The sequence below is a fragment of the Mixophyes fleayi genome, chromosome 11 (assembly GCF_038048845.1).
Source record: "Mixophyes fleayi isolate aMixFle1 chromosome 11, aMixFle1.hap1, whole genome shotgun sequence".
In the NCBI taxonomy this organism is placed as follows: domain Eukaryota; kingdom Metazoa; phylum Chordata; class Amphibia; order Anura; family Limnodynastidae; genus Mixophyes; species Mixophyes fleayi.
Window position 1 is genome coordinate 7,299,403 of NC_134412.1, and position 14,068 is coordinate 7,313,470.

Genomic DNA, 14,068 nt, shown 5'->3' on the forward strand with positions numbered 1-14,068 from the left:
GACTAGGGTCAATTTGGTAGCAGCCAATTAACCTACTAGTATTTGGAATGTGGGAGGAAACCAGAGCATCCGGAGGAAACCCACACAGATACAGGGAGAACATACAAACTCCACACAGATAAGGCCACGATCGGGAATTATCATCACAGTGCTGTGAGGCAGAAGTGCTAGCCACTAAGCTACCTTTCTATATAGTGGTTGAAGTGCCTATGGATAAATACCCCAGTGACTAAATTTTTTTTTTTTAGGAAAAAAGTCCAAGAATTATTGGTAGAGAAGTATTTGTAATATACTGAGAAAACACAGGTATGAGAATTCCATTGTTTTATTCAAAAAGATTGCTGTAAGATATCTGAATTTCAGATAAGCGCTGGATACGATCTGCTAGAGAATGTATCTAGCAAATGAATACACATAGAATACTGATTATAGTTGTAAAGGTGTAAAGCCCCCTGCACGCTTTAGAATGGTTTGCCCCAATTAAAATTTTATTTTCTGTTCTGTCTTAATAGTCAGGGGATACAGGATAGTCCTTCCCACCACTCAGATGATTGGCATCCAGTAGTGAATATAATTTCCTTTTAATTACGTGAAACCAGTTAAGAAGAAGCCTTAGGGATACACATGGAGATTCCATAATTGTTAAAAGACCGTTAAGAGTCAGCTTTGGGTCGGATCGTCTGTGAGTACACACATAAAGTACCGCGATCTGAAGATGATCACCGATATTGCTTGCTTGTGAATTCACACTTACTGGCAGCACGGTGGCTTAGTGGTTGGCACTTCTGCCTCACAGCACTGGGGTCATGAGTTCAATTCCTGACCATGGCCTTATCTGTGTGGAGTTTGCATGTTCTCCTTGTGTTAGTGTGGGTGTGCTCCGGTTTCCTCCCACACTCTAAAAACATATCAGTAGGTTAATTGGCTGCTTTAAAATTGACCCTTGTCTCTCTGTGTGTGTGTGTGTGTGTGTGTGTGTCTGTGTGTGTATGTTAGGGAATTTAGACTGCAAGCCCCAATGGGGCAGGGACTGATGTGAAGGAGTTCTCTGTACAGCGCTGCAGAATTAGTGGTGCTATATAAATAAATGATGATGATTATTTCTATTTGACAAAAGCGTTGAGCATGAGAAGTATCAGGGAGTACTGGTGAATCTCACGATTTTGGATATACGCTACATACACAGAACGGAAAGGTGATCAATGATTATTGGTAATTGGTTTTTGGATCCAAATTGGTCTTTCTTTACTACACATACACTAATAAATGAACAATTACACTATGCGATTTTACCCTTGTCCTCTCCATTCTTTGCCCAATCTATTAATGCAGCTTACGCTGTCTTTTTTTTTTTATAAATATGCCCCATATTCTAACCGTGGGGACGACTGACTTACTTACGGATTGACACTCATCAAACCAAACAACAGATGGTGCTTAGATGTAGTTTTGGGGAGGGATACAGGTATCTGAAAGACCCCTGCACTGAATACAATGTGGAAACTAAAAATAATAACCACAAATATTGTCAGCACTTATGTATTCGTCAATGTGATTTGAACACTATTTTAGAGGACAATTTATAGACCATTGTCTCGGATTACAGTTATACACAAGTTCATTTGAATCTCACAATTTAGTGTCACGTAAAATTTGGTGCGTCGGAGGTTTGCCAAAGTCACATCTATTGACAATTCAAAATAGTATTTAAGATATTTCTATTCAATTATAAAGTGATAATTAATGCTTTTCCATGACGCCCCTGAGGAAATGCCGCCTGAGGTGAGTTGCTCACTTCCCCACAGAAACAGGTTTGTATAGAAATCCTTTAAGATGCTTCTTGTCTGTTTAGACAGTCATTAATGATCTACCGTCAACAAGATATGTCACCCTGTCAACATAAAGGACAGTGGGAGGCAGATTGTCCATCTCTTACCAGTCTACTTACTGGAGTAGAGTCATGGGTACTGCTCTAATTCTGATGGGGTTGTCTCCAAATCGTCCACAATCCATTGCACAACTTGTGGGGAACTGCAGGATTCGGGGTCACCCAGTATCCGCTGGAGCCTCACGTGTGAATATTCTACTATACAGTGTGATGCTAAACCAATCAGAAATGGTTATCGAGTAGAAATCCTAAGTCCTCAGCTGCTTATTACAGAAGAGTCAGGAGAAGGAGCTTATAGCACATGGAAAAATGCCTATTTCTGTTCTCTCTCTGTTAATCTGCTCAACAGACCATTAAACCTGTTAATAACTCGTACTTGTGTGTTTGGCCTGAAAAAACCGCTGAGCTCTCGATATCAAAGGGCGATTCAGCAGCTCCGACGTCCCAGTCGCTTCCTCGCCCAAGACCACCCCGTGCCGTTAACCGTTCCAGCGCCAGCCACACTGACTGTGCACGGACCCCTAGGGGATACAATGCAAGGGGTGTGAATGCAATTTTATTTTTGCATGCAGCACGCATACACTGGTCAACTTACGTTTTGCACACTGCGATTTAGATACGAGCTAGGACACGTTCCCCAGCTATAAGGGGAGGTGTTGCTCATAGCAACCAATCACTAACTAGCATTTATCTAGTACATTCTAGAAAATGAATGCAAGACTCTGATTGGTTGCTAGATCATTCATGCCTATCCACAGGAGTAGCACGAGTAATAATCCAATAGAATTGTTGTTAAACATACATTCTGGTTCACACTGCAATGGCCAGAACAACCGTTCTGCTCATTAAATCATTTAAACACATAGAGAGAAGTACTAGCAATATATTAAATATTATAGTATTTGCTTTATGCAATATATTAATAAACTACAGGAGATACACAACAGCTACACAATCAGCAATTCCTACACCTAAATACGGAAGTTCAGCAACAGGGTGATCGCATTGTAGCACAATGTTAAAAATAAATCCCTCATTAAAGCCCGATGGAAATAGTATACACAAGCCCGGTGAAATCAAGTAAGCAGGACAGGAAGTTAAAGCATCGCAACCTCAGGTGACATCTTTCAGACACAGATTACTCCCAGCAAAGAGGGAATGACCAATAAAAACAACATATATACACAATAAAACAATTAAAACGAATTGACAGAACATCAATGTTGTAAAGTGCTGTAAGAATCCTGTTGTATAGCTTATTACTGGGTTGCTAGGTACGGTGTGTGGGTAGGCCCTTCAAGAGACATGAGAGAGGGGGGGGGGGCACATATTTTAGATTGTGAGCCTGGGAATGACTGTTGCCCAGTGCTTCACTCTGAGTAACAGATTCCCCTCTGCAGCTTCGAAGTCGTGCCTCTGTTCTGATCATTTTAGTAGTCCAAAACAGATTACATTACAAGAACTTGCTGGAACACTGGTCTACGTCCTGTGTGTTTAGCGTTCTCTCGTTAAATGAACAACTATTGCGTTGAGGTTTTATTAACTGATTTTAATCACGTTTTGATACATCGTGCACATATTATCTGCAATGTTCATACCCTGGATGATATAAATCATACTTGCCAACTCTCCTGGAAAGTCCTGGAGACTCCCGAAATTCGGGTCAGTCTCCCGGGCTCCCGCGAGAGCCGGCACTTCTCAAGCATTCCAAAACTCCCTTGTCAAAATGACGCGATTCACCGAGAATCGCGTCATTTTGTCCCCCTGCAGACACGGTCTCAGAGCCATGCAGACTTTCATCATCATCATCACCATTTATTTATATAGCGCCACTGATTCCGCAACGCTGTACAGAGAACTCATTCACATCAGTCCCTGCCCCATTGGAGCTTACAGTCTAAATTCCCTAACACACACACATACAGAGCGAGACTGCGGTCAATTTTGATCTTGCACCTATTTGCTTGTTTGTAGGTTCTATCTGTATTCTCCTTTCCCCTATTGTGCTTACCTAAATACTGAATGCTATTATAAATTGTAATTGTGTAGCGTTGCACACATACGCATATGCAGAGGCAAACTTGGGATTTTTAGAAAGGGTGTGGGGTATACGTAGTTCCAGTATTGTTGTGTGTATCCGGCAGAGGGATACAACAAATCTAATTGTGTTCTATATATTGGTGCATAAACCTTTTATTCTATGTAATGTGTTTTCCAGCAGGTCAACAGTACATAAGCATGTATAAATCACTGTTCATAAATACGTTTATTGAAAGCCACAGACCTAGTGGAGTGCTTACGCTTATCCTTCACATACTCTGTAAATGTATATAGTACAGTGTGCATGCACTATGTATAGATATCCTGCCTTGGAAGTGTCTACAAATCGCACAAATCTGCAAAGAGGGGCCAGCGAAATTCCTTCTCATGTGCTAGATATTTTTGGCACATTTTATTACATACTATATATCTGGTTTGTGTGCGTAGGAGGAGGAGTGGTTACATACCAGACCACTATAGTCACACCACCTCCCGATGCTTCCCCAGGATATATGATATCCTTAAGCTTACCCAAACCCCACGTTAGCCATGCAATCATACAGACACGTACATACATGACTTACACACAGACACGTCACAATAAAGAACCAAACCTGTTTGATTATAAGACATGTCTCCTCTTGCTGATCTGACAGCAGGACGATTATTGAGTTTGAAGCGTAGTCAGTGTCAGATTTGCCTGCCAGCCGCACGCCGTCTATTCTGCGACCTGTCTCTCCCACTGCAGACGGTAACCGGGGTTATTCTTCCGGCTAACCTCTCTGACGGTCACTGAATCGCTTTCCTTACAGTGGTCTGTATCACGCTGCTTAATATACAAAGCTTTTAGTTTGTTATTCCCCCACCCATCACCCCTCTAATGGGTTTCTGATCGGTTTATCTAACTTGGCGACTTCCAGATCTGTTACTTCATCTCCCGAAAGAACCCCACTATAAATCTGTATAGATAAAAATAATAATAATAATAATAATAATAATAATAATAATAATAATAATAAATGTGACTGCGGAACGCTGTACTGGAGGAACAATATGTTACATAACTAAATGCCAGTATTATCCCCTGGTGCCTATTAGTATTACTCATTATTGTTACTAAAACGTATCAACCTACTCTGCTATTGTATACCATCATCATCATCTATTTATTTATTTATATAGCGCCACCAATTCCGCAGCGCTGCACAGAGAATTCATTCACATCAGCCAATTAACCTACCAATATGTTTTTGGAGTGTGGGAGGAAACCAGAGCACCCGGAGGAAACCCACGCAAACACAGGGAGAACATAGAAACTCTACACAGATAAGGCAATGGTCGGGAATTGAACTCATGACCCCAGTGCTGTGAGGCAGAAGTGCTAACCACTGAGCCACAGTGCTGCTCGTACCAGACAAACACACATTAATACCTGGACAAGAACATTCAATTAGGAGACAAGATTCAAACTTCATAGAGCTGACTTATCATTACCAGCCGACTGTCTTACCTATTTTTTTATAGTGACCCTATTTTGTCTAATTGCACAGTAGGACTTCTCTTTGTGATGCAATTCTTAGGCCTATTTACCATGGTTCAGCGCTATTCTAGATTTCCAAACAGAGAAAAGCCCTAAATCTGGAGTTTCTGCTGGATTTTGGTCTTCTTTCTATTGAGGAAGATCTCCGTGCTGGTCTTACATTTCCCCGGCTATCGCTTTCCCCAGGTCCGTACCGCTGCTTTCCTCCTCTCGTGATCTCAGGATGGTGATAGCCGGAGGGTACTTTAAGCATAAAATGCCTCCCTAGTACATTGTATGCGTTTATTTTAAATAAAGTTATTGTTTTCTATTTTTTTTCAAAACTTTATTATTATTTGCGCAAAGGGATCCTGACATGAACCAGACTGGCGAGCGATAAGAGAGACTCCACTGCCAGCCAATATCGACGGTGAGCTGGGCATCGCTCCGGGGGCCTCTTCTTGTTTAATTGGGCGATAGAAAATTTTGCTGGGATAAGCAGCCGTAGAAAAATCTTTCGTATGGCCCAATATCGAAAAATAGGGACCAAAACGAGCCTCCGAGATGTTCCGTTGTGGTTACTGCAAGATACTTGCTGTGTTTTATAACAAATATTTATACTCAAAAGTGGTCCACAGAGGAAACAACGGCATAGAGTGGGGTCCTATACAGCACGGTAACACAGAGGTTAGCATTGCTGATTCTCAGCACTGGGGTCATGGGTTCAATTCAGACCAGGGCGCTATCTGTCTGGAGTCTGTATGTTCTCCCGTGTTTCTGTGAGTTTCCTCCAGGTGCTCCAATTTCCTCCCACACTCCAGAAACATACTAGTAGGTTAACATTAGTGTGTGTTGTAGAGAATTTAGACTGTAAGCTCCCCTGGTGCAAGGAATGATGTGAGTGATTGAAGTGTTTTATAGATAAAAGTATAATATAGTAGTAATTTGCTGCAAAGGACCACTTCTATCGCTTTGCATGTAATTCTCAGTATCTATTCTGATTCAGTACGTATATTTAAATGTACAGTATCACTTCTTTTGTCCTGAAAGTTGGTTCTTCCTTTATGGTCAAATACATTCTATTACCTCTCTAGTTCTGTCTGCAAATCTCAGTGGTTGTTTGTGTTCTGTATGCAAAGACTATTGGACACTACTACTTCTCATGTTCTGTGTGTTATTCTTAGTATATGTTACAGAGTTAGGTAGAATGAAACAAGTCATGTAAATCAAGTTCAGCATTTCAAGTTCATATTTAGATTGTAGGACAAACATGCAGTGCCAATTATCTTGTTCTGCATGTAATCCTCAGTATATCTTCTTATTCAGTATGTAGGACAAATGTACACTATCACTTCCCTGCATGTAATTCTCAGTATATGTTCTAATTTAGTATGTAGGACAAACCATACAGTATCACTTCCCTGCATGTAATTCTCAGTATATGTTCTAATTCAGTATGTAGGACAAATGTACAGTACCAGTTCTCTTGTTCTGACAGCTTGTTCTACATTCATGATCAGCTGCTTAGTACTACCTCTCTATACTTGTATTTAAGCTGTCTGCATACAATACTTGGCATTCTTATTCTGTACAGACAGCGAGTTATTAGATAAAATACATTATAACAATGGTCACATAATATTGGGGGGCCCTGGTACTCCAGGCCACAAACTATCCTCCCCGGTAAGCTGCAGTCACGTTTGGAGACTAATAGTCACATTGTACAGTGCAATTTGCTGACACTTCCTAAACCAAGTTACAGAACCATAAGCATAGTTTTTTCTATTGCTCCCTGTGCAATACTTTCATTTTCAGAGAATAATCTGCTTTACACTGAATTGACGCAGGCTGAGAAACAAACCTTTCTGCGTAGAGCTCTGCAGGAATCAGAGGCAGACTTGTGTATGTCTTATTCATACTGCTGCTGCCACGTTTCAACACTAAACAATTGCAATATTGTATCCCCGAGACACTGTGCACGTGTGCCCTGTGCGGGCACCGTCAGGACAAAGCCAACCTCGGTGGCCACCAGCAGATACGTGTGTACTGCTAGCGATTCCCATTCATTCGCTATCAGAAATCAACATGCCCGACCATAGAGATAAAAGCAGCTGCTTGCACCATAGATCTGCTCCTTTGACACAATGTGTTTCCTGTTCTGTATCTCACAGTAACAGAGGTGACAGAAAGTCTAATTCCACAATGGTAGCAAAATGCATGAACGACCCAGGCCCCATTGTATGCTGAGCAGACCGGCTGTAAACACAGAGGAAGTGGGGGGGAGGGGGGGGGGGGGGGGTTCAGACTCACTCAATCATAGTGGGGGGCTCCGCATGTCCCTCGCAGTCCCGGTTTTTCAAGCCAACGTCCACGTCGGAGCATCTGCAGATATCGGATACATGGCTCTCTCGGCGGGCGAGCTCCAGCGCCCGTAGATGTGTCTGTGCAGCGTTGTTGCAGAGTGTCGGTTGTGTGCGTCTCTCTATCGGTGTGTCACTGTGTATCATGTCATCCTCTCTTTGATTTATTTTGTGTGTGTGTGTGTGTGTGTGCAGGCTTGCCGGTCTCTGGCCAGGGGGCAAGCGTGTGATTTGGGGTCGCCGTGTTGTGTGTGCTTAATTGTTGTATCCTTCCTGTCACAATTTTCTTGGCACGGAAACAGTCCCTCTCCTTTTCATCCTTTCTCTGGCTGTCTCGGTGTGTGTGACTACACTGTGTGTCTAACTGTCCACATCTGCTTCCTTTGTGTGTCTGTGTGTGTCTGGCCTCCACATCTGCCGGCTTCTATCTGTATCCAAACCTTTGAGTACCCATCTTGTCTCTTTTCTTAGTCGGTCTTTGTGTGGCTGTTTCTGTTCCCCCTTCCCAGCTGCCTGTATGGATCCCTCTCTCTCTCTCTCTCTCTTTCCTTCAGCATCTAAGGACTCCGAAATTTGACACCAGGCCTCCCCCCAGCGCTGTTAGTCTCCTCTCCCCTCCCCTTCTGTACAAGGGGATGGGAAATGAGGAAAGAGGAATAATGCAACTGGCAGACCGTGTCACAGCCCAGATTCTGCAATATCCAAGCCAGGGTCCCTAGGATGTTACGTAGCCCAGGACTGGGCGTCACTCTGTAATGATGCACAAGATGATCTGCAGTGCATGGGATGCAGACCGCCTTGTGCAATGATTCACACTGTGTACAGCTCAGCCGGTCAGCTGTAATATTTATGTATATACAGAGAGCCCTGCATCAGATTCATGGGCCTTCATTACCCAAAGCTCAAGGTCAAAGCCGCCGACTCTGGAATTTCCAACAGTTCTCCAAGCTCACAGTCCTGTGGATTGTCAGCTTTTCGTCTGTTTGTCAATACTCAGGTCTTGTTTTATCACTGCGTTTGTTCCCAATTGCAAAGCTCAGCTATGTAAATAAATGTTCATAAATAAACAGTTCAAAAATCTGGAGCGACTCTTTTGAAAAGCAATTATATGTAAATTTATGTTTACATAAAGCACATATTGACCACTCATTTATACAATGTTGAAATTGATTAATAACCTCTATGCAATTACTTAAAAAAAATAGGTTACATAGATTGTACTTGACAGTTTATTTTTATTTCTTTGCTGTTCATTATCATCATCATCATTTATTTATATAGCACCACTAATTCCGCAGCGCTGTACAGAGAACTCATTCACATCAGTCCCTCCCCCACTGGAGCTTACAGACTAAATTCCCTAATATAGACACACACAGACAGACAGAGAGACTAGGGTCAATTTTGATAGCAGCCAATTGACCTACTAATATGTTTTTGGAGTGAGGGAGGAAACCAGAGCACCCGGAGGAAACCCACGCAAACACGAGGAGAACATAGAAACTCCTCACAGATAAGGCCATGGTCGGGAATTTAACTCATGACCCCAGTGCTGTGAGGCAGAAGTGCTAACCACTAGGCCACTGTGCTGCCCCAATTATGCAATCTGCAGAACATTCTAAGGGTTACTTACGAGCAGGGCCGGACTGGGACTAAAAATCAGCCCTGACATTTAAAGCACACAGGCCCATTACATTACATTATTAGCACCCCAATTACATCAATAAATACCATGACAATACATTATTAGTACCCAAATTACAGCAATAAATAACCCCCCACACACACTCATACTACATCAATCATCCCCACATTACAGCAACCGGCATCACCCCCCACATTACAGTGTCCAGCATCACCCCCCACATTACAGTGTCCAGCATCACCCCCCACATTACAGCGTCCAGCGTCACCCCCCACATTACAGTGTCCAGCATCACCCCCCACATTACAGTGTCCAGCATCACCCCCCACATTATAGCAATACCCTCTCCTACTTATTAGCAATACTAAGCACCAAACACACTACAACATTGCCACCAGCACGCGCCACCCCATACTACAGCAATACCACCAATTATACAGACGCCACTGTAGGAAACAATGTTTTGCTTTTTTCAAATCTCCCACAAAATAGCAACAACGAACAGAATACTTACACACATATAGGTAACAGGTACCCTTTTCCCTCAATTAAATAGTAATGGCAGAATTTTCATGAATCATTCCACATGAAATAAAACTAACATATATCTAAAAAAAACATAACTATTGAATGATCAGTTGAACCCACACGGCCGCATTAAAAGTATTTCCATCTACAGCAAAATGCCAGAGAAAAATATTTTTGTTTTACTACAGTAATTGGATATGCGTTTTTTCTATTCATTTTAAATAACACAGTATATAAATTAAGGGGGATAGAGGAGGTGGGTGAGAAATAATTGGATGTGATCCATCAGTTTGATTAGATAGGAAACATTTAGATTATTTACCTGGAGACGTCTACCCCCTTGACTCACAGGCAGGGCTGACAAGAGGAATTTTGGGCCCCGATACAGCAACTTCTTTGGGCTCCCATCATATTCAACAATGAAAGACTTGCCTTTGGCAGAAGTTCATATGATGCCACACCGTAGTGTGCCCAGTTCATATTATGCCACATCGTAGTGCCCCAAGGTCATATTATGCCACATAGTATTAGCCTCAATTCATATTTGGTCATGCAGAAGTGCCCACAAATCATATTATGGCATAGTAGTGCCCCCAAAACATATACCATACAGTAGTGCCCACAAATCATATTATGTCACAACAGTGCCTCCAAATCATATTATGCCACAATAGTGACCCCAAATAACATTATGCCATAGTAGTGCCCCCAAATCATTAGTAAAGCTCAGACAAAAACTCATTCACAAATAAAAATTGGTACAGCATATCAGATACTGAGTGTGAGTCCCAAGAGCAGCTTAATACATCATTTACAATGCAAACAAAAATAGATATATTGACACAATTACAGATAAATTTATGACAAGCAATGTTTTTTCCTCTTAATTAAAAATCTCTGTACAGATAAATATGCAAAAAACATTACAGCGCAATAATGAGCAATACATAGTGTTAAACATTATTGGATACGCTGTAGTGTTCCCAGTTCAAGAAAGGATGGTTAAAAACATATTGCACACGAGAAAATATATGAACTTACCTGATTATGGCATCCTGTGTTCTGTTCTCCTACTGGGCGCTGGGCAAGGAGGGATCAGCAGCTGTCAGCTCACACAGCCAGTCGGGAGCAGGAATAGAGGGCAGTGGTCGAAGCAGAAATTTAGGAGTGGGGGTATAGAAAATATAAGTGAATGGAGTATGAAGGCTTGATTTGTTATTTTTTTTAACACTTGTCCTCTCTGTGCATTTCCATTCTTCATTAGTACCTGTGTTTTATGATAGCTGCATCCCTGACATTCGAATTCTTAAGATGTCTCTCCCTTTACACTTTCTTTTACCTATACCCCTGCACCATCTTCGCCTTTGTCCCTCTCACTTAACCCCCTGCACCACCTTCTCCGCTGGCTCTCACACATCTTCCTGTACCACCTACTCCCCTGGCTCTCTCACACGTCTTCCTGCACCCTCTACCCCCCGAGCTCTCTCACTCCTCTTCCTGCACCCCCTACCACCCTGGCTCTCTCACCCCCTCTCCCAGCGCCCCCTTCCCCCTGGCTCTCTCACCCCCTCTCCCAGCGCCCCCTTCCACTTTGGCTCTCTCACCCCCTCTCCCAGCACCCCCTTCGGCTCTCTCACCCCCTCTCTCAGCACCCCGTGGCTCTCACCCCCTCTCCCAGCACCCTCTGGCTATCTCACCCCCTTTCCCAGCACCCCATGGCTCTTCCACACTCTGGACCCCCCCCCCCCCGCACGAGAATGAGGGCACCCACGCGACCCCCCCCCCCCGAAATCGCGGCACCCCCGCAAAAATAGCGGGCACCTCCCCTTCAGTAAAAAAAAACAACCCAGGAAACTCACCAGTGTAACTGCACAGCATAACGGGGGGAGGGAGCTGAGGAGCGCAGCAGAGGTGGCTGGTTCCTGGAAAGGAACCAGCCACCAAGATGACGGGAGGAGTGGGGCCGGCCCATCCAGTCATCGGCCCTTCTGGCATTTGCCAGAAGTGCCAGATGGCCAGTCCGGCCCTGCTTACGAGGCTGTAAAAATGTAGACCGTAGATTTGGCTCATTTTGCAAAAATGCGTAAGGAGCATGACCCCACTTTGATCATTTGGGGGCCATTAAGGGGCGGGGAGATGCTCATTTTGGTAACAGTAAAAACATCACCTCAAATTCGTTGCTATAATTTTGGGCAACCTCATAAATTCAATTAAACATTTCCTTTTTTCTCATAACATATGGTAAATTCAAGTCATAAATACATTTGTGAGAATGTGTTACATTTGTATATTTATATGTATATTTGTATCTCCTATGTGTAAATACCAGGGGGTAAATGTATCAAGCTGAGAGTTTTCCGGCGGATTTGATAAGGTGGAGATGTTGCCTATAGCAACCAATCAGATTCTAGCTGTCATTTTGTAGAATGTACTAAAGAGATGACAGCTAGAATCTGATTGGTTTTTCAAACCCGCCGGAAAACTCTCAGCTTGATACATTTACCCCTAGGTGGTTTTGTGGTAAGCTACAAGGATCTGCGGAAATGCCCCCATGATTTACGTAAGTACGTGTAAATATCCCACGACGCAACGCAAAATCATATTTGTGCATTTGGCTGCAACAGAACATGCCTGACCGTCTTTCATCTTCAAATTACCCATCTATACCCATCAGAAGGAGAGCTCATACAGTCACCGCCAACTAGACCCGCGCTAAGCCATTCACTGACCCTTACGCGCGAGCGCAATCACGCAAAATGTAGGCGCTTCACACCACAACATGACAATTTGATGTTGAATCTAATATCACTATTTATGTGAAATGGCTCAAACACATACAATTATTCATTTACTTATATAGCGCCACAGTATTCTGCAGCGCTGTACAGAGAATATGGAATCGTTCACATTAGTCCCTGCTCCAGTGGAGTTTATAATCTAAGTTTCCTACATACAAACACACACAGACCAGGGACCATTTTAGTCAGCAGCTAATTGACCTACCAGTAAGTTTTTGGAGTGTGGAAGGAAACCAGAGCACCCGGAGGAAACCCACGGAAAAACGGGGAGAACATACAACACACGGACAGGACTCTGGTTATCGAACACATGACCCCAATGCTGTGAGACAGCAGTGCTAAGCCATCATAATTCCCAGAATGCAATAATATATTATAGGTTATACAGTATATAAAGACGTGGACAATATATATTATTGTTTCTAGAGAACTTTAATTTAGGACCAAAGGACTGTTCTACCTGAGGCCACTATGGGCCTTATTCCTTCTGTCCTGGATCACACCCACTTCGCTAGAGCCACGTATCTTTTCATTTTGGCCCCTCTACCCCGCAGGGAAATGTGTGATGATGTCATCGCAGCTCAAGTAATTTTAGCCATGTCTCTCATGGTGCTATGATGCGCTTATAGCATTCCCCTTAGGGGACGGTGACCAAACTGACAAGATATGTGGCACCATACGCCCAGAGAGGGGGAGATCCTGTTGCTGAGTGTAGGAGGCGTGGCCGAGCACCATTAGGCCCTGCCCCTCTCTGCTCATTCGTGGGAGAATATTGCCGAGAGCGGGACTAGGGTGACGCGATTCGCTGTGAATCACATCATTAGGCCCCACCCCTTATCACGAGAAGTGGACAGATTTGGGAGGTAGCACTGCTCTCCTGGGAGTCTGGGAGAAATACAAATCCGAGAGCAGGGAGCTATGCCCTCAGCTCCTGCACTGATCTCCCCTCCGAGATCTCCACAATATGTTATGGTGCAACTCACACTCATGGAAATAAATGCAAATACGTAGATACAGTAAGTAAAATTTACTTTCAAACAGGTTTTGTGTTCCTGCCATAGAGTTCCCATCATACGACAAACAGGAATCTCCAGTCCCTACTACAGACTAACAAACATACATACAACCCGACACAACCAGAACGCGCACAACCTGATAGTATTACACATGCATAAAAAGTTATTTTCAAAGCTGAAAACTGTGAACTCACAGAGCAGATTCAGCTTCTTCCTCATTTGTGCCATAATGGACGTGAAGCAGTCTTGGCCGCATTAGAGCCCCAGATCTGAG

General features: G+C 43.2%; 1 protein-coding gene across 6 annotated transcripts in view; it reads right to left on the reverse strand.

The window, feature by feature from the left end:
* Positions 1 to 14,068, reverse strand: part of GRAMD1A (GRAM domain containing 1A) — a 106,052-nt gene that overhangs the window by 68,963 nt on the left and 23,021 nt on the right. The window contains exon 1 of one of the 6 annotated variants that reach the window (XM_075191655.1): positions 7,758 to 8,502. The exons of the other annotated variants lie outside the window; for them this stretch is intronic. Coding sequence (XP_075047756.1) covers positions 7,758 to 7,954 — 197 coding nt within the window. The 5' untranslated portion in view covers positions 7,955 to 8,502. Of the gene's footprint in view, positions 1 to 7,757; positions 8,503 to 14,068 lie in introns of those variants that run through there. 6 annotated transcript variants of the gene reach the window in all.